The 21,901-nt window shown below is 41.8% G+C and overlaps 1 protein-coding gene across 1 annotated transcript in view; it reads left to right on the forward strand.

Annotated features, from left to right (window-relative positions):
- LOC126092361 (sodium-coupled monocarboxylate transporter 1-like) overlaps positions 1-21,901 on the forward strand; it is a 300,651-nt gene that overhangs the window by 70,710 nt on the left and 208,040 nt on the right. The window contains exon 4 of the mRNA XM_049907903.1: positions 17,256-17,321. Coding sequence (XP_049763860.1) covers positions 17,256-17,321 — 66 coding nt within the window. The remainder of the gene's footprint in view (positions 1-17,255; positions 17,322-21,901) is intronic.

Here is a 21,901-nt window from a genome sequence, read left to right on the forward strand (position 1 = left end):
TCGCATTCGGAGGAGAAACATGGGGATTGGAATTTCGTGAGAAGATTGTGTCGCAACGGAAAATGCCTTTCTTTTAATGATGTCCAGCCCAAATCCTGTATCATTTCTGTGACACTCTCTCATATATTTCGCGATAATACAAAACGTGCTGCCTTTCTTTGAAGATTTTCGATGTACTCCGTCAGTCCTATCTGGTAAGGACCCCACACGGCCCAGTGGTATTCTAAAAGAGGACGTACAAGCGTAGTGTAGGCACTCTCCTTAGTAGGTCTGTTACATTTTCTTAGTGTCCTACCAATAAAACATGGTCTTTGGTTAGCCTTCCCCACAACATTTTCTATGTGTTCCTTCCAATTTAAGTTGTTCGTAATTGTAATACCTAGGTATTTAGTTGAATTTACGGCTATTGAATTAGACTGATTTATCGTGTAACCGAAGTTTAACGAGTTCCTTTTAGCACTCATGTGGATGACCTCACAGTTTTCGTTATTTAGGGTCAACTGCCACTTTTCGCACCATTCAGATATCTTTTCTAAATCGTTTTGCAGTTTGTTTTGGTCTTCTGATGACTCTATTAATCGATAAACGACAGCGTCATCTTCAAACAATCGAAAACGGCTTCTCAGATTGTCTCCCAAATCGTTTATATAGATAAGGAACAGCAAAGTCTTATAACACTACCTTGTGGAACGCTAGAAATGACTTCTGTTTTACTCGATGACTTTCCGTCAATTACTACAAACTGTGACCTCTCTGACAGTAAATCACAAATCCAGTCACATAACTGAGACGATATTCCAAAAGCAGGCAATTTCACTGCGAGCCCCTTGTGTGGTACAGTGACAAAAGCCTTCCGGAAATCCGGAAATACGGAATCGATCTGAAATCCCCTATCAATAGCACTCAACACTTCATGTGAATGAAGAGCTGGTTGTCTTTCACAGGAACGACCTTTTCTAAATCCATGTTGACTGTGTGTCAGTAGACCGTTTTCCTCGAGGTAATTCATAATGTTCGAACAAAATATATGTTCCAAAATCCTGCTGCATATCGACGTTAACGATATGGGCCTGTAATTTAGTGGATTACTCCTACTACTTTTCTTGAATATTGGTGTGACCTGTGTAACTTTCCAGTCTTTGTGTACGGATCTTTCGTCGAGCGAACGGTTGTATATGATTGTTAAGTATGGAGCTAATGCATCAGCATACTCCGAAAGGAACCTAATTGGTATACAGTCTGGACCAGAAGACTTGCTTTATTAAGTGATTTAAGTTGCTTCACTACTCCGAGGATATTTACTTCTACGTTACTCATGTTGGCAGCTGTTCTCGATTCGAATTCTGGAATATTTACTTCGTCTTCTTTTGTGAAGGCATTTCTGAAGGCTGTGTTTAGTAACTCTGCTTTGGCAGCACTGTCTCTGGATAAAAGTTGGCTTTCGCAAAACATACAGAACAACTATATATTTGAGACAACACCAAGGAAAATGGTAGCCCGAAAATATTTACGGACTCTTTTGTACAGCGAATATCAGTGATTCGGTGATGGATGTAGTGATGAAGAGTCTGTAAGAGATGAAATGTAGTCCCGTCGAGCGGCAGGGAATATTTTAGTCGTATTAAGGCGATCCATCGGAACAATAATCCTGTAAGCTTCAGGCAAGTTCTTGCGTTTTGTCGCTTTCCGAGTATCTCAGTAAACCTCGTTCATACGTGTGACTATATGGGAATGATGTCTCACATGCTGCTAAAATTAATTATATAAATTTTCTTAGCAACTTTCTGGCCGGAAGTTTCTACGGGCTCCAACAGAACGCAAATTCATCAGCGACGACACTTTTCTTTGCACAGGTGAAACAGTTTAACACCTCTTACGATTTTCTACTTTTAGTCTTCAAAAATATTTATGTTTTCACTATAAAATATGTATAGCATCCATCTGTATACTTTGCGAATGCTTATACATTTTTTCATTTAAAATACGTGACCATTTTAACCTGACTGTAAAAATAAACACCAAAGGATTGGCAAAGTCCAGTACATTTAGATGGGATGATTCTTACGGTTTAAGTTCTTGCTTATCTTTCGTCTACAGAGATCTGTTCGTAATGACTCTGATCAGTCTGCCCACAACACGAATCAATAATGTAAATAAATTTTGATAGTCCACGTACGGAGAGTGACAGCTTTTAAAAGCTCTTCGTGCAGCACTTTCTTGAACTTCTATGCTTTCGTGCAGGCCACAGTTACAATTTTTTTTAATTTATGAGTCAACTCTTCTACTCTTTTTTAAATATTTCGACCAAATTTCCCAGATGGTTCTTGCCTAGATAATAAAACGCAAGGGAATACTATTCCTGACACATTATATTATTTTGTGCTGTGAAGGAATGCCTAATCTTGTTCAAATAAGTTCTCGCTGTTTGTTCCGTAAGAGGTCTGTTGTACGTCGATTGGCGCTGGCAGCCGGTTTGACCGGTGCTAATTACATAATCGTCTGTATCCAAAATCGTGTCGCTGCGACTAACGCTTCGTCCATCGCTACGAAATCTTTGGAACTGTCGAAATATTTGGAATTTTAACGACGAACCACAAACTGAATATACATTTTGAGGAAGTATGCTGTAATGACTGATTTAATTATGAAGTTACTATGGCGAAAATGACCAGTTTTGAATCATTTTGCTTGAAATGTCCTGTTTAATTACATTCCATACGATGAAATAGGTAAAAATTTACACGGGCATGTTTTGAGCCCATCACGCCACCATGGTAACCGCGAACCTTAGCTCCTGCACTGTATAAGTAACGTTACGGTCGTAGGAGGTACGCATAAAACTTCAAAAACGATTTTCTCCGAAACTAGGAATCGTCGCGTAATAGGCCGCTAACCAGGATGTGTTCCTCTGCAACATACCTCAACAGCCTTCATAAATTGCAATTAACAGGTCTGATTCCTTTGTGGGCTCAGACAGCGCCCATGACAGCAACAGCTTTCTTACCCCGAGCGATAAGCATTGTCAGTCAGTGACACTAGATTGTCAGGATGACAGTCGATTGCATGCGCGTAAGGTTATGTACGTTTTTTTCATGTGTATATCAGACATTTGATAACTTGAATAATTTGATTAAGGTATTGATATTGTGTGTTTACTGTGCTACATGAGCGTATCAACTAGGAAGAAAGAGAACGTCAAACTTCACTTCAAAACGGTTCATTCAGAGATTGAAAACGATTTCCCACTGGATTTTGCTGTGAGGAAAGAGGAGGTAAGGAAGCTAAAACCATGCTCAATAGTCAACATTTTTAAAAACAATTAGACAAGAATAAAGTAGCAACTGTGGCGTCATTCTGTGTTTCAAAAATTGCTGCATAGAGTAAGAGACCTTACGAAGATGTTAGATAAATCAAAAATTGTTAGAAGCTGCAGATTCATTATTTGTTGGCAGCAAAAATAAAACTGTGTTAATGTCTGCTATACAATTTGTTCAGCTTTCTACAAGTAAAGTAATGAGAAGTGCTGAGGTTATGAGTTCTGACGATATTTCACAACTTAAAACCGTCGTTGATCGCTGCAGCTATGTCTCCGTTACAATTTGACGAGTCTACTGATACAGCAAATACACCTCAGTTGGCAGTTTTTGCATGAATGGCTTTTGATAATTTCGAAATAAGATGAGGCTGATGATGATGTTTGGTTTGTGGGTCAGTCAACTGCGCGGTTATCAGGGACCGTACAAGTTCCCAACCTTTGCTCAGTCCAGACTCGCCACTTTCATGAATGATGATGAAATGATGAGGACGAAACAAACACCCAGTCATCTCGAGGTAGGTGACAGTCCCTGACCCCGTCGGGAATCGAACCCGGGACCTCGTGCTCGGGAAACGAGAACGCGACCGCGAGATGCGAACTCGAAATAAGAGAGAAGCCGGCAAAGATTATACCAGCAACCGGGCGCGTTACAGGACAGGACTTATTTTTAGCGGTTAAATATCTTATCAGCTCTGAAGATATTGCTGTAAGGAAGTTGGTGGGCCTATAAACGGCTGGAGCTTCTGCTACGGTGGGCGCAGAGGAGTGATTCGCAGCCTTGTGTGGTATAGACGACAGCTTTCCGAAATTTCTTTCTTATAATTGTTTAATACATCGGCAGTTGTATTGTGGGAAGTTCTTAAGTATGAATAATGGACTGCAAATAGTCATAAAAGCAGTGAACGAAGTTAGAGATGATGCAATTCAGAGGCGTTTCTTCAGAGAACTGACTGATACTCTGGATTCCAGTGTGGAGACCTAATACTTCGTGCGAAAGTTCGTTAGCAGAATTTTTGAAAGAGCTAGGCGAGTCCTTCCTTGAGGTAGAAGATCCGGTTTGGCTGCAGGATTTTGGTCCTCTAGCAGACATCACTGAAAAGTGTTTGTTTAACTTGCAGCAATAAGTTAAGAATAAAGATAATGGCGGAACAACTTCAGATAGTGTGATTCTTCAGTTTCTCCCGGCGTATTTGTTGCTCGAACAGTCCACGGGTATACTGCCGGTTCATAGTGTCCAACGGGCACAATATTTCGGCGATCAGACATGTCGCCATCGTCAGGTGCGCTGACGAACTGAGTTCCTGAGGGCGGGCGGCCGATTTAAAAAATCGAGCTACTTCAGATAGTGTTTCATTCTCATAAAAGCTAAAACTATGGAAAAAATCTCTCATCCAAGGTGAAAGTCTTGTCTCCTTACAACAACAAACAATACGTTGAAATTCTTTCAGGTTTGAAAAGTCAATTCAACAAACTCTTCTAAGATTTCAACTGGTGCATAGTTTGTGAAATCGCCTTATAGAGATTGATGCCAAAGAGCTCTCTAATCTTGTCGTGGAGCATTTTGATTTCCAAGAAGACAGTGCTGCAGTGGAGTTGGAACAGACTCATTTTCAAAATGATTTGTCTTTAAAATTGCTTTCTTCAAGCTCTGGACAAATTTGACCTGTTGTTACTATAGAAAAATATCCTATTTGGGTCCGGGTTGTTCTCAAAGTGAAGGCAGTGTTCTGTTAGATATATCTGTGCGAGGTTTCTTTCACCTGTATGAAATTTATAAAAAGCAAGAACAGAAATAGACTGATGAACAGTAGTACAACTGCATTCGAATGATAGCCTCTACCTACTCTCCCAACATTAAAAATCTTGACGTAAAAGAGTCTTATAAAAGATTTGTTTTTACATTTGTAATTTATTATGAACTACACTTCAGTTTCTTTCTTATGTACAACTCAGTTTCAATCTCTTTTTCTTATATACAGTTTAATTATAAGCGGAAGTCAAATGAAAACGAGACAGATGGAAAATAGATAAGTAAACTGCGCATTATTTTAAAAATAGTCGCCATTATTGTTAATACATTTATCCCACTGTGAGACAAGACGGCTGAAGCCTCCATGGAAAGGTGTTTGTGGTTGCGTATGGTACAATGATTGTACACAGGCGTGCACCTCTTCGCCTGAAGCAAACCGATGGCCACGACTCTTTCTTCAGGGCTCCCGACGTACGTAAATAGCATGGGGAGGGACCGGGACTGTGTGGAGGATATGTAAGGGTTTCTCACCGAAACTCCTGCAGCGTACTCGAAACAACCTTGGAAGCATGTGGGTCCGCAGAGGTCGTCCGGAAGTTTCGCTGGGAAACATTCTCCATACAGTACCGATCTCTGCTTATGCGACTTCACTACTTTTGGAGCCCTGAAGAAAGACATTCATGGCCACCGACTTACTTCGGACGGAGAGGTGCGCGCCTGAGTACAATCATGATTCAGTACGCAATCCCAAAGAAGGCGTTGTCCATCTTGTCTCACAGTGGGATAAATGTATTAACAGCAACGGAGATCACTCTTCAAGTAATAAACAATTAACTTACCTTTTTTTCCATCTGCCTCCTTTTCATTTGACTGTCCCTTCTAAAATTCAACTCATATTTACTACAAATGTAAGTTTACAGGTAATAAATAAATGTAAGATACTTTAAAAGGGTTTTTATGTCTGTCCTTCTTTTTTTGGCAGTTCACCATAGGATTTAAAAACGGTACGGTAGGTGAGAAGCTTCATAAGTTTGCTGCTGCTGCGCATCATGGATTTGAAAAGCTCTTTTTATCATCCATTATCAAAAACCTGTAGGACCCTATAGCGACAATAATATGCGGTACACATACACTGGAAATGGTGTACACGACACGATTTTCCTTTGACCGCATTGCTTCATTTCTAAAATTTTAGATGCAGGAAATAACCCATTCACTCCCACCTCTGTCTCCCTATCCAGCTATAAGAACCACAAGTTTCGATTTTTTAAATCGTGTGATAAAACTTAAAAATCTTTTCTTATAAACAAAACAAGAAAACCACCCAGTTGCTACTGCCCTTACCCGTAGCAGTACCACTTTGCTCTTGCTCGATACACATCGGCAAAAGTCGGTGGTCCTCGTACTATGGCGTCACGTTCTCAACTGCTGCCAGCTGCAACGTACAGAAAGTTGCATTGTAGCTGCTCGGACAGCGTGTGTCCTGTATTAATTAATAAGGCACTTAGCGATGAATGACTGAAGATATTCCCGGCCCATCGAGCCTACTTTCGATTCCGCCTTCCCGAAGTTCAAAGAGAAACAAAACTACACTACTGGCCATTAAAATTGCTACACCAAGAAGAAATGCAGATGATAAACGGGTATTCATTGGACAGATATATTATACTAGAACTGACATGTGATTACATTTTCATGCAATTTGGGTGCATAGGTCCTGAGAAATCAGTACCCAGAACAACCACCTCTGGCCGTAATAACGGCCTTGATACGCCTGGGAATTGAGTCAAACACAGCTTCGATGGCGTGTACAGGTACATCTGCCCATGCAGCTTCAACACGATACCACAGTTCATCAAAAGTAGTGACTGGGGTATTGTGACGAGCCAGTTACTCGGACACCATTGACCAGACGCTTTCAGTTGGTGAGAGATCTGGAGAATGTGCTGGGCAGGGCAGCAGTCGAACATTTTCTGTATCCAGAAAGGCCCGTACAGGACCTGCAACATGCAGTCGTGCATTATCCAGCTGAAATTTAGGGTTTCAAAGGGATCGAATCAAGGGTAGAGACACGGGTCGTAACACATCTGAAATGTAACGTCCACTGTTCAAAGCGCCGTCAATGCGAACAAGAGGTGACCGAGACGTGTAACCAATGGCAACCCATACCATCGCGCCGCGCCGGGTGATACGCCAGTACGACGATGACAAATACATGCTTCAAATGTGCGTTCACCGCGATGTCGCCAAACACGGATGCGACCATCACGATGTTGTAAACAGAACCTGGATTCATCCGAAAAAATGACGGTTTGCCATTCGTGCACCCAGGTTCGTCGTTGAGTACACCATCGCAGGAACTCCTGTGTGTGATGCAGCGTCAGGGGTAACCGCAGCCATGGTCTCCGAGCTGATAGTCCATGCTGCTGCAAACGTCGTCGAACTGTTCGTGCAGGTGGTTGTTGTCTTGCAAACGTCCCCATCTGTTGACTCAGGGATCGATACGTGGCTGCACGATCCGTTACAGCCATGCGGATAAGATGCCTGTCATCTCGACTGCTAGTGATACGAGGCCGTTGGGATCCAGCACGGCGTTCCGTATTACCCTCCTGAACCCACTGATTCCATATTCTGCTAACATTCATTGGATCTCTACCAACGCGAGCAGCAGTGTCGCGGTACGATAAACCGCAATCGCGATAGGCTTCAATCTGACCTTTATAAAAGTCGGAAACGTGATGGTACGCATTTCTCTTCCTTACACGAGGCATCACAACAACGTTTCACCAGGCAACGCCGGTCAACTGCTGTTTGTGTATGAGAAATTGGTTGGAAACTTTCCTCATGTCAGCACGTTGTAGGTGTCGCCACCGGCGCCAACCTTGTGTGAATGATCTGAAAAGCTAATCATTTGCATATCACAGCATCTTCTTCCTGTCGGTTAAATTTCGCGTCTGTAGCATATCATCTTCGTGGTGTAGCAATTTTAATGGCCAGTAGTGTACGTCTCACGTGTTAGCGGCAAGTTATACAGTAGTTATGTTGCGCTTTAAAGCATGAGTACTAGTTTAGATCTCCAGTGCCCACTTGTTCCAGTGAGTTAAAAAAAATTCACTGGGAGGCGGTGGAACATTGTTGCTGGAACGCCGTTCCTGCGCGTTGCGGACGAAATTAAATCCTATATGACTGTGATTCTGTTCCCCAATTCTGCCTTCACCAATACACTAACTTCCAATGCATGAATAAAAAATGAACGGGTTTCGATAAATAAACGGTACCCATGGGAAAAGGGAAGGTGGAGCACTGTGATTATCGTGTAAAAATCGAGTCGAGAGCTATGGCCGTTTCTCATATGCATGTATTCAAAAATTCGTTAGCAAGGGCTCACACGATTCACGGACAAATTAAAAACTATCGCAAAATTGACAGATGAATTTATAAAGTAGCACAACGGCCAATGTTAGCAGTCAACAGCTGAGGGCTTTCGATAATCGAACGTACAATAATGCATTGACCACAATGTGTGCAATACCTGTACAGCTCAAGGCTGAGGCACATTTATTCAACAAATGAAAAAGATAGGAAACATCAAATACAACTGTTGCGATAATTATTCAACTAGGAAATACACAGAGTGCATTACGTGAAATTTCCCAAAGGATCTTTATACTCAGACCACAATGTGTATTTCAAAAGCATACTAAATGTCATAATACCTCCGCAAATACAAGGAAACAGCAAACCAAGCGCTTTGAAACTCTGTTCTGAACAATGTTGACCTTGAAGAAATAGCCGTACGTATAGATGCTATTGAAACCACCATGTTTTGGCACATGTGTACTAAACGACGCAAAAGATGAATGGCCGATGGTCGCGTCCACCTTATACCGTCACTCACAGATGAGTGCCCCTCCGTATGCGGCACCAAACTGGCGAAAGTGCTCGTGACGCCACGTCACATGACTCGCGGAAAAAAAAAATCACTCGAGGTGCCCCCATCCTTTGGGTACGTCACATATGCTACAACTTCCTAAGGACTTCTCTTTCTTCGCCTATTATCTCTACTAGTAAGAGAAAGAGGTTGTGCAGTGCCAAAAAGAGATAGAGATATGCACAGACAGTGATCCTTAAATTGTTGATCTCTGCATTGCTTGTCATCTGCCAAAAGCTAGCCGATATCAGTGTCTTACGTCTCTGATATGAGTAAAGGTTACAGTTATAACAGTCACATACCGACTCACATAGTCACTACATTTATTTTTATCTGTCCTACTAGGAGTATCTAAACATAAGACATTGTTTAAGGTTGTTATCAAAAATCTCGAAAACTTCTTGACCAATTTTCATGAAATTTTTACACGATTCTCTAATAAACATTAGAGTAACATGTGAAAATTTTAAGTAAATCGGTCAAGAACTTTTCAGATTTTTGGAAACAGCATTTCCCCTTTATATATAAATATATAACAAAAAAACGCTGTTTCCTTAAATCTGAAAAGTTCTTCACCAAGTTACTTCAAAGTTTTCATATATAACCCTAGAAAAAATATAGACAGATGTAGGCTACATATTTTAAGATACATATTACTATATATCTCTACCTACACTAATATGGAAAGACGAACTACTGTTTAGCCATTGTTTCCAAAATTCTCCGCCAGTTCTTGGCCGATTTACTTCAAATTTTTACACGAAACTCTAATAAACGTTCCGCTGGACGTAGGCTATATATTTCATAGACAACAACGTACAAGTTTCCATTTAAAACCGACTATCACAATGAAAATGCCGAGCTGTCTGTGCTATGAAAACGTCCGGTCTTTTTTCTTTCCCGCAGTCAGTTTCAGAGACCCAGAACGAAGTGTTCAGATTAAAAAAATGTAAGACAGGGATTTAGTCTTTCACCCCTACACAATCTATATCTTTCACAATCTATACAGGGAAGAAGCAATGATGGAAATGAAAAAAATGTTCAAGGTTGGAATTAAAATCCAAGGTGAAAGGATATCAATGATAAGATTCGATAATGACATTTACATCCTAAGTGAAAATAAAGAAGAATTACAGGATCTGCTGAACGGAATGAACGGTCTATTGAGTAGATATGAGCGTAAATCGAAGAAAGACGAAAGACAGCGAAATAACCAATCACGGACGGAGCAAGCAGGACATCAATAGCAGATTGTTGTTGTGGTCTTCAGTCCTGAGACTGGTTTGATGCAGCTCTCCATGCTACTCTATCCTGTGCAAGTTTCTTCATCTCCCAGTACCTACTGCAACCTACATCCTTCTGAATCTGCTTAGTGTATTCATCTCTTGGTCTCCCCCTACGATTTTTACCCTCCACGTTGCCCTCCAATACTAAATTGGTGATCCCTTGATGCCTCAGAACATGTCCTACCAACCGATCCCTTCTTCTGGTCAAGTTGTGCCACAAACTTCTCTTCTCCCCAATCCTATTCAATACTTCCTCATTAGTTATGTGATCTACCCATCTAATCTTCAGCATTCTTCTGTAGCACCACATTTCGAAAGCTTCTATTCTCTTCTTGTCCAAACTATTTACCGTCCATGTTTCACTTCCATACATGGCTACACTCCATACAAATAATTTCAGAAATGACTTCCTGACACTTAAATGTATACTCGATGTTAACAAATTTCTCTTCTTCAGAAACGCTTTCCTTGCCATTGCTAGTCTACATTTTATATCCTCTCTACTTCGACCATCATCAGTTATTTTGCTCCCCAAATATCAAAACTCCTTTACTACTTTAAGTGTCTCATTTCCTAATCTAATACCCTCAACATCACCCGACTTAATTCGACTACATTCCATTATCCTCGTTTTGCTTTTGTTGATGTTCATCTTATATCCTCCCTTCAAGACACCATCCATTCCGTTCAACTGCTCTTCCAAGTCCTTTGCTGTCTCTGACAGAATTACAATGTCATCGGCGAACCTCAACGTTTTTATTTCTTCTCCCTGGATTTTAATACCTACTCCGAATTTTTCTTTTGTTTCCCTTACTGCTTGCTCAATATACAGATTGAATAACATCGGGGAGAGGGCTAGCAGATTAGCCCTGGCAAAAAGAACATTCCTGGCCACTAGAAGTCTACTAGTATCAAACATAGGCATTAACTCTTAAACTGTTTTGAACAAAAGTTATATACACAATAGTGTGCTGTTTTCTTCTTCACAGTCGGTTTTAACAGAAAACTGGAAAGTTGTATTTATGACTTATCGACCTATGATGAGAATACCGCTAAGTAATCCGATTGTCTGAAACTTTTGTAACTGTACCCACTCGCAGATTACAACTTTGGTAATGTTAGTGAAGCTATTATCCTCACAGATTCAGCAGTTGGAGCGGTCTCTTTCATATCCCGTATACCAATGTTCCTAACTGATTGACACATTTACTTTTAGGAACTTCTTCCCCATCAAGTTTACTTTTGCAATAACAATAAATCAGAGAGAGGGGGCAAGAGGAGTTATGCAGAGAAGTACTGTAGGAGGGGTTGGAAATGGACAATGAGAGGGGAAGGAGGACATGGACAGAGAGAAAGGGGACGAAAAGATGATGAGAGAAATATGGAGGGAGGAGATGGACGCAAAATGGGGGGGTAGGAGTAGGAGATGCATAAGGAGAGGAGGAGGAGATGGACAGAGAGATCGAAGATAAGGAGATTAGAAAGTACATCCAATTCCCATTCACATTTACCAATTGCATTGCTAGGTTCGCTAGTTTACGAACACTGAGGTGACAAAAAAACATCGTGTCTGATCTATTTTTTCCCGGCATAGTGCAACAACTCGACGTAACAAGACGCTGGAAGTCCTCTGCAGAAATATTGCGCCACGTTGCCTCCATTGCTGTCCGTAATTGCGAAGGAGTTGCGCCTGCAGGATTTTGCGTACGAACTGACCTCTCAGTTATGGCCAATAACTGATCGATGGTATTCATGTCGGCGATCTGTGTGACCAAATCATTCACTCGCATTGTCCAGAACGTTCTTCCAACCAATCGTGAACAATTGTGGCCCAATGATACGGTGCATTGTCGTTCATAAAAATTCCATAGAAGCTTGGGAACATGAAGTACATCAATAGCTGCAAATGGTCGTCAAGTACCCGAATATAACCAGGACCCAGTCCATTCCACAACCCATACCATTATGGAGCCACCACCAGCTTGCACAGGGCTTTGTTGGCAACTTCTATCCATGTCTTTGTGGGGTTGCGCCACACTAGTACCCTACCATCAGATCTTACCAACTGAAAAAGGGGCTCATCTGACTGGGACACAGTTTTCCAATCGTCTGGTGTTCAACTGATATGGACATGAGCCCAGGAGAGGCGCTGCAGGCGATTGCGTGCTGTTAATAAAGACGTCGTCTGTTGCAGTAACCCGTTAAAGACAAAATGCCGCACTGTCCTAACGAATAAGTTCCTCATATGTCCCACATTGATTTCTGCGGTTATTTCACGCATTTTTGCCTGTCTGTTAGCAGAGACAACTCTACGCAAACGCCACTGGTCTCGGTCGTTAAATGAAGGTCGGCGGTCGCTGTGTTGTCCATAGTGAGAAGTAATGCTTAAAATTCGGTATTCTCGGAACACTCTTGACGCTGCGGATCTCAGACTATTGAATTCCCTAACGATTTCCGAAATGGAATGTTCCATGCGTCTAGCTCCAACTACCATTTCTTCTTCAAAGACTGTCAATTGTCATCTCTGCGGCCATAATCACGTCGGACAACACTCCACATAACTCACCTGAATGCAAATGACAGCTCCATTTTTTTTTCTTTATTATGATTTCATTCCTCTGCCCCATATGGGCAGGAGAGGGCTGTCAGCGACACAATCCGCCGCTCTTCAGCCGAGTGAAATGACAACTAAGACAAGAATAAAATGTTACAGATAAGGCGATAAGAAAAGGGGGACATAAAACAGAGTAAGGGGACATAATGGAGATAAAAATACACTGACATGGAGACGTTCGTGGGGGGACGATCAAAAAAGTCGACATAAAATTAAAAAACACAGTTGGCGATTCGTAGAACACAAAAAAGACACTGAAGTCACACGCACAGGTTAAAAGTTGGCCACAGTATTAAAAACACTCCAGAACAACACACTTTAAGCCCACTTTGAGCACACACGATGAAGAATAAAACTGCCAGGTGGAACCTGCTGAGGGAGAGGCCTGAGAGGATGGGAAAGGAGGGGAGAGCAAGGTGCAGCAAGGGAGGGGGCGGGATGAAAAGAGTAGGGGACGTTAGCGGGTGCACCAAGAGGCAGGAGACAGGTGTGGCAGGAGAGGAAGAGGGAAGACAAGGCAGGAGGGAGTCAGAGACACTGAACGGGAGCACAAGAGAGGGAGGAGGAGTAGGAGGGGAAGCCCACTCAGGAGAAGGGAGGGGGAGGAGAGGGAGCCCTGAGGAGGAGGCAGGAGGAAGATAGGGTTAGAGTTGGTAGGAAGGGTAGATGTGAGGGCGAAGTTCATCATCCGGGAGGGGTAGATGTTGGAAGTTGCATTGGGGAAAGGAGGCAGTGGGTGTGGAGATGGAGAGAGGGTGGGATACAACGGTAAAGGGGCGGCAGTGGGCTGGCGGTGAAGAGGAAGGGAGACATCAGGGGGTGAGACAGCTCCGCCAATGCACTGCCCTTTTATACCATGTGTACTTGATACTACTGCCATCTGTATATGTGCACATCCCTATCCCATGCATTTTGTCACCTGAGTGTATAAGAGCGCACTCTCTCGGGAATGAGTTTCTTCGATTTTGTGACTTATGTCTGATTAGGAAACGAAGAATGAAGCTCCTGCGAGCGAAACGATCAGCAATGACATTTATATTACTAGCTTATCCCATTTTTGGCCGTTCTTTTTCAACAATGTCACGATTTCCGAGAATGTGGTTAGGCAAGAACCAAAGAGGACAGCTCAAATCGCTGCGAGCGAAATATTTAGCCGTCAATTCTGCAATTTTCGAGGGTCCACTCGCCCAGGGGAGAAGCTGGTGCCAGTGCCACTCTCAGTGTACTCGAGATGTACTGGCGGACTCGTGTCCTCCCTTGGTAAAGTGGTGATTGGCTGTTCCATTTTGTTTATGGGTTCCTTTAATGGCATTCTATGGTACTGTGGCGAGGGTATATCGGTGTGTACCGGGACTCTACAAACACACACCTCCAAACATACAAAAAACTGTGTAATTTTGTGTTTTCTTCGTGTTAGTTAAAATCTTGTGACTACCTTTGATTTACATCCACCTAGTGGAACATTAATACGTCGGAATGGATAGAAAACTTCCATGTGAGTAAAGACACACTGAAAGGTCTCTGTTGGATTCCTTTCATGTTGATTTCTGAAATATGTTGCCATTTACGGCATAAATTCCTCTTCTAAATTTACTGTGGCGTTTCTGACTATCTGGAAGGAGACTGAGTAGTGGAAAGTGTTACTTTTACACATAAACAAGAACGATCTGTCACACTACTACACTTTAAAACACAGTTTATATGTAATTCATGTCACACAGTCTCACACGGAACCTACATCAGCTTCCTTTTATATACTGTATATGATAAGATACTGTCATCCCCCTTCCCTTCTGTGTGAGAGGATGAATGAGCAAATGTATTTCTAGTTGCATGCTTGAGAGTAGCAGACAAGCCTGTCTGCTAGAGAACAGTAGGACCAACGTCGGAACAGGTAGCTACGCTTTCTTAAAGCAAAGAGGTTTCTATCCTTAGTATGGTTCTGTCCGTCTCTTGTCATGTTGGTATAGGAAGCTGCCCCTCTGGCCGCTTCCGTTTGTATTTGTGAGCCACCCCTCAGGAAGGGACCAGGTCAGTCTGTCCGTGGCGAGCGTCTGAAGTGGTAAGATCTCCGGCTAAGCGCGTGTCTGCTAAGTCCGTAGGACAATGGATTTCTTAAGTTCAGCCTAACTGAAAATTTAATCACCTTTATTTCAGGTTTAGCTCTAAAATATCTAATGTTATCTTAAATTGCAACGCAGTGTATTTCGAGTGTGAAGTTCAGAACATTTTCCAGTAGTTGCTTTGCCACTACTTTGTGAGTAAAGTGGAACCACGTGTTGATCAGTAACTCTAACTAGCATCATCAATCTTCAGTGCGAATGTGCGTGAGATTATAACTTCTCGTCTTGACAATATTTTTCAATATAGCAACTTTTCTTTATGTTCAACCCACGTGGGGTGTACTTTGTGAAACCAGTACCACGTGCTTATACAATTGTTTGACCCATCAGGTTAATAGTAAGACGATAGTAACCAGTTCAAGGTTTTTCTTTTGTAAATTGCTTTGCGATCTAATTTATTTTAATTATCAAAATTATTGTGGAGTTACACTCTTTGTGTTAACCAAGTTGACCACGTGAAGCATGTGGTGTAATCATCAAAGTAGCCGTCAGCTATTCTTTTCGGGAAGATTTCACAAAGAGTTAATATGAATTTAGTATACCAGTGTGTGGTAATTACATGACGGACAGGATTGTGCTACGAACGTAACTTCTTTGGGTGAAAATTGAATCGGTTGGTAGTGGTTAATTTTCTCTTGCATATGTTTCAACGTTCTTTGTGTGTTGTTTTATGAATGCAGTGTTGTATGCAGTCTCCCAATCTTGGCTCCATATTTGATGTGTTCCGTAAGATTACAATCTCACATTTTCACAATCCTAAATAAGGCACCAGTTTAGTTAGGAATCAAGTTTAATATGCTGAAATTTCTATGATCAATGTTAAAATAAATTTCCAAATATAAACTGATTTATTTCTTTTTATTTAAATTATCTTTTATATATATATCACCGGTTGTCGTATGACTATTAAAAGATTATAATTAATGTTAGTCTGGTTGGGAATTTGGTAAGCTAGACTGGATACCTGGTGAAACAGTTGCTCAGTAATGCAAGGTTAACTTCCCCAGACAGCTCACAGCTTTTAACCCGTTTTTATTGTCTATCAGTTCAGCTTACATAGCAAATTAAAGCAACAACGTTACAACACTCTCTTTACTGCGCGCGCAATTAGTGAAAAATTTGTCAGTAGCTATTGCTTGTGTGCTACCGAAGAGTGGACGTAACAGTTTAGGAATTATCTGGCTAGACACCATGCAGGGTCGTTACTAAGCACCTAAATTTTATTGAGTGAGCAAATGCAAAGCATCAACAAACATTTTAAAAAAGAAAGGGCAACCCAACAAACCAGTCATGTCGCAAATTTAGTAGAGCGTTTACATGACGCGAAAATGAGTTTTGGACTATGAAATCCAGCAGCAAAATTCAAACATGATCACCCCGAAGCGGTGTTGAGAAACTGTTCTACGGCAAAAATCATATTTCGGTGCAAATGTAAGAGGCATGCTGAAAACTAATACCTCCGAATTTCATGTATGAACTCTTAAACCTTTTTTAAATAAAACAAATCTTACTGACGTTCTACATCTTTATTCTTCATGTCAACGTATTTATTTCTCAACAAGTCAGTCTGGTAACGAACACATATCTCCAAACGATAGACCAGGTTTTTTTATTCCGTCGCTGTAGTATCGTTGACGTAGCCACATCACCAGCTCTGTTTGCACCGCTGCATCAATGTCAAAGGGAAATGATCGAAAGTGTTCTTTAAGTTTTGGATGAAAGTGGCATGGGCCAACTCGGGGCTGTATGCAAGATAACCGATCACGGCGAACCCAAGCCGTCGGATTATTCCCGGCATCGCAGAGTTCCTATATGGTCTCACACTGTCACGCAGAAGAGCAGGCTACCCATGTATGGACGAACTGTTAGAATTTGCGCTTTCAGAAACCCAATTACTGAACGCTGTTTCTCATGCACCGACGTAGTTACGCTACAAACCGCCATGTTACCCATTTCAGTTCAGAGACCCCCAAGAGGCAGAGGGTTACGGCTGAGATCAGCGAAGCGAGAAAGTCGACCGAGTAAAATGCGTGTCGTGTAATACCTCAATCCGATACTGAGAAACGAAAAAAAAAATTCGGAGGCATTACCTTTCAGGACATTCTCGTAAATTTCGTTATTTGGTCTTTGATGATGCAAAAAGGTATAATACCCTAGAAACGATAATACTGTTTCATAGAAACTATTACCAAATTAGAGATTTTTCACCTTCCGTTCGTTTTCTTCTTTCCACAGTACTTGGACATGAGGTTCGGCAGAAGCGCGAGACTTCTGGGTTCCTTCTTCTTCGTAACTTTTACGGTAAGTACTCTCAGGTATCGTGGTACACCTACGACCATGTACGTAACGTTTTCTTGTGTTTATTTATCAGGCGCTTCACCATATGGAAAATGATTTCTAAATTTCCTGATGTTGCAATCAGTTATCCTCTATTAAGAAATTCTTATGGTATGCATTGTAGATCCCACTTTATAAGATAACTTTTCTTGTTTTGGTCCATACCACCTCCGCCCAAAATGCGGAAGGTGAAGAGCGGGCAGCAGAAGAGATTTGTTTCATAGTAATGGGTGCTCATAGGTCTTAAGGTATGCATTTTAGTGCCCACTTTTACTAGACATTTCCCTTCGAATGATCGTTCCTGTCATATACCTGAATATGAACCTGGGGCACCCTGTACAACCGCTACGCTAGTACACTTGACCGAGAACAACTTTCCACAGTCATCAACAATTTAAAACAACATCACAGCCGAAGTGGCGTACGTACATAAACATAAAAACTCGTAATGCGTAGTACACAACGTTGCTGCACACTGACTGAAATGACACTGCAGCGGTGTACTCGAAAATGGAATAGCAAAAATCAGCAGATCGTTTAATATAAATGACAGTGATTTAATGACAGTTAAGGTGGAATTGTAATCGCATAGAATTCTGGAAAAGGTTATGTGCTCGTGAACGACGTATTATTTCTAGGAGATCGAAAATCTCTATTGTGAGAATAAAAACGAATTCTGCAGTCACAGGCCTTCTGAACGTCAGCTTGCTCTGTTCACACACGAAATAAAGAAGGAAGTAAAAGCGAACCCCATATTGATGCAATGTTAGTCAAGCTTCGGAAAGCATTCGTCTTCAAGTAAATAAAAGAGGTACTTACAGAACATCAGAACAAACGTGCCTCGAACCACCAAATGGTTTTAGTACATCGTTTTTAATGGGAGACATTATCAGAAGCTAAATTACTATCCGACAAATACCAAGAAATTTAGGCAGGACTTTCATTGGTGAAGATACATGTAAACGGCCCAGATGAAAACACTTTCACCCCCTGAAGCCAGTCACAGACGATACAGTTATTGTGTACAGAGAAGTTTGTGTACAGAGAGATCGTGGCGTTAGAAAATTGCTCCGAAGTGTAGGCAACGTTGATGATCGGTACTAATAGCAATGAGTGGCAGCTGAATCTCGATCCTGAGGAAATTAGATTAGAAAATAAGACGCTAAAGTGGTACTGAAGGTTGCTGTTTGGGCAACAGAACAAGATAAGTTGGCCGAAGCACAGAATATATAAAACGCAGATTTGCGATAGCACGAAAAGCATTGCTCAATTTCTTAACACGTAATATAAATTTAAGGCTTGCAAAGCCTATTCTGAAAATATTTGTTTAAAGCATGGCCTTGCACGCAATATAAACGTGGGTGTTAAGTAGTACAGAGAAGAAGAGAACGTAATCTTCCAAAATGTGGCGCTACAGAAGAATTGTGAATATTAGGTGAATAGATGCATTACTAATCAAGTAGTGAATCGAGTCTGGGAGAAAATACGTTTATGACACAACCTTACTAATTGAATGAGTCGGTTGATACGACACATCCTAAGGCATCAAGGAATAGTCAGTTTAGTTGTGGATGGAAGGGAAGAATGGGGGAGGGGGGGAGGGTAAAGATTGTAGAGAGAAACTAGAACTTGACTACAGTAAGCAGGTTCAAATGGATATAATCTGCAAAGGTTATGCAGAGCCTAAGACTGCATCCAGCCAGGCGTCGGACTGACACCCATTATAATAAAAAATAGAAGACTCGATATCGTCACTTGCTTAAAAATACTTTTTCAGACGACAGTCAACAGCCGAAATCTATCGTATAAAATGCATTGACAAAGTGCTGATATTTTATTTCGCATTTAATCTGACCCTCGTAATTGATGATGGGCGAAAAAGTATATGAAATTTAGACTGGTAGCAGTTAGAAAATCGTTTCTGAAAATGATGAATATTTGAACTTCTAATACAAACTTAAGAGTTTAGAGTTCTCCTCTAATAGTACATGGTCCAATAACATTAATGCGACCTCTTGTGAAAAGCCTGTTGCACCGCGGACTTGCAGGCAGAGAGTCGGTGAAATTCTGGAAGGTACCAACAGGGATGTGGAGAAATGCCGACTCCAATGCCGTGGTCAGTTACGCTAGGTTTCACGTTTGAGGGTCCATGGCGCGAGCAGCCCAATCGATGGGGTCCCTAGATTCTCAATTGGCTTTTAATCCGGGCAGTTTGTGGGCCAACGGAGTACGATAAACTCATACTGGTGCTCTTCGAAACACGCACGTGCACTGCAAGCTGTGTGACGTTTTGTGTTGTCCTTCTGATATATGCCATCACGCCGAGGAAAAACGAACTGCATGTAGAGATAGACATGGTCCCCATGGATAGATGCATACCGGTGTTGATCTGTCGTGCCTGCCAGAATGACGAGATCGCCCAGCGAATGCCACGAAATTATTAATCAGACCATAACGCTCCCTCCTGCGGTCTGAACACTTCCGGCGATTGTTGCAGGGCATTAAACGCTAGAGGACTCCCGTCTGAAAACGTCACTTGTCGCCATTCAGTTGACGTCCAGCTGCAGTACTGGGGTACAAATTCCAGCCTTCATCGCCGATTAACAGGAGTCAGCATTGGTGCATGTATCAAGCGGCTGCTGCAGAGATCCATACGCAGAAACGTTCGCTGAACGGTCGTTGGTAGACGGTTGGTTCATCTGGGCGTCAGTTGCTCAGTAGTTGCACGTCTATTTTCCTCTACAAATCTCCGCTGCCGTCGTTCATCCCTCTCGTCTATGGCCCGTGACGCATTCAAGTTGGCCAGGGCTTTGGATAGCGACATTTTGCCATGGATGGTACGCGTTAACTACGGAGGCACACCAACAGTTCAGAAACTTAGCCATTTCGGAGATACTTCCACCCCTGTCCCGAAAGGCAATGATTATTCCCTTTTGGATATCAGATAAATCACTGCGTTTCTGCATTTAGACAACGACTGCACTGCTTTCCGTGTACCCCCCCCCCCCCCCACCCTCATCCCCATTCCCAAAACGCTTCATATACCCACCATTGCTAGTGTTACCACCTGCCGTCTGTCAGTGGTTATTGCATGTTGACGTCGAATATTATTAATGTGGCTGGACCGTGTATTTGTTTGTAATGTTGTACAGGAGTGGCAGGAGTCGATTCCGATCCCAATTTTTAAGAAGGGCGACAAAATGGATTGTAGTAATTATAGAGGGATATCGCTATTACCAGTATGTTCCAAAATTTTCTCGAATATTCTGGTAAGCAGGCTTACACCACATGGAGATGAAATTGTGGGGGATTACCAAGCTGGCTTTCGGAGGAACAGATCAACTATAGACCAAATATTCACCCTGCGTCAAATTTTGGAAAAGAAATGGGAATAAAATAAACCAGTTCATAATCTTTTCATAGATTTTACAAAAGCATATGATTCAGTATTGCAATCAAAATTGTACAGAACTCTTTTGGAACTTGGAATACCAAAGAAGTATGTTAGTCTTATAGAAGCAAGTTTTAAAAACACAAAAGGTAGAGTACGCCTGGGGAAATTGGAGTCAGAAGAATTTGTAATAAAGAACAGACTTAAGCAGGGAGATGCCGTGTCTCCGCTATTTTTTAATTTAGTCCTAGAATATAATACGAATGGCAGCAGATAATTCAGAGGGTGTGGAGTTAAATGGAAATATTAAGATATTAGGGTATGCAGATGATCTAAACATCATTAGCAATAGGAAAGAATCTGTAACAGCAAATGAGAAAGCGTTAATCAAGGCTAGTGAAGATGTTGGTCTAAGGATAAGTGAAGACAAAACTAAATACCTGGTTACTACTAGAATGCCAACAGCAGTAGATCAGGAAACGTTAAGAGTTGGAGACATGCAGTTTGAAAAAGTGAACACCTTTAAGTATCTAGGCGTGGTCATCACTTCGAGAAATGAGATAGAATCCGAACTGAAGAAGAGATTACGGGCTGGAAATGCGTGCTACTTCTCACTGAATAGATTACTTTCATCACGGATATTGTCTAGGAATTTAAAGATTAGAATATACAAAACTATTATTATACCAGTTATGCTGTATGGGTGTGAGACTTGGTCTCTCATTGTGCAAAATGAAAAGCCGTTTCGAGTATTTGAAAACAAAATTTTGAGGAAAATTTTCGGAGCAAAAAGAGATGACATTAGCGGAGAGTGGCGAAAACTGCATAACGAAGAGGTTCACGAACTTTATTCAAGCCCTTACATAATCAGTATTATTAAATCACGTAGGCTGCGATGGGCGGGTCACGTAGCTCGAATGGATAAAGGCAGGGCAGCGCGCAGAGTACTGGTAGGGCACTTAGAGGGAAAACGTCCTGTGGGGACACCGAGGCGTAGATGGGAAGAAAATGTGAAGGCTGATTTGAGGAGCCTAGGTATTGAAGGTAAATGAAAGGAAATAGCCCAAGATAGGGACAGATGGCTAAAATGCCGGCCGCGGTGGTCTCGCGGTTCTAGGCGCGCAGTCCGGAACCGCGCTACTGCTACGGTCGC

This window comes from Schistocerca cancellata, chromosome 7, assembly GCF_023864275.1.
Source record: "Schistocerca cancellata isolate TAMUIC-IGC-003103 chromosome 7, iqSchCanc2.1, whole genome shotgun sequence".
Lineage (NCBI taxonomy): Eukaryota > Metazoa > Arthropoda > Insecta > Orthoptera > Acrididae > Schistocerca > Schistocerca cancellata.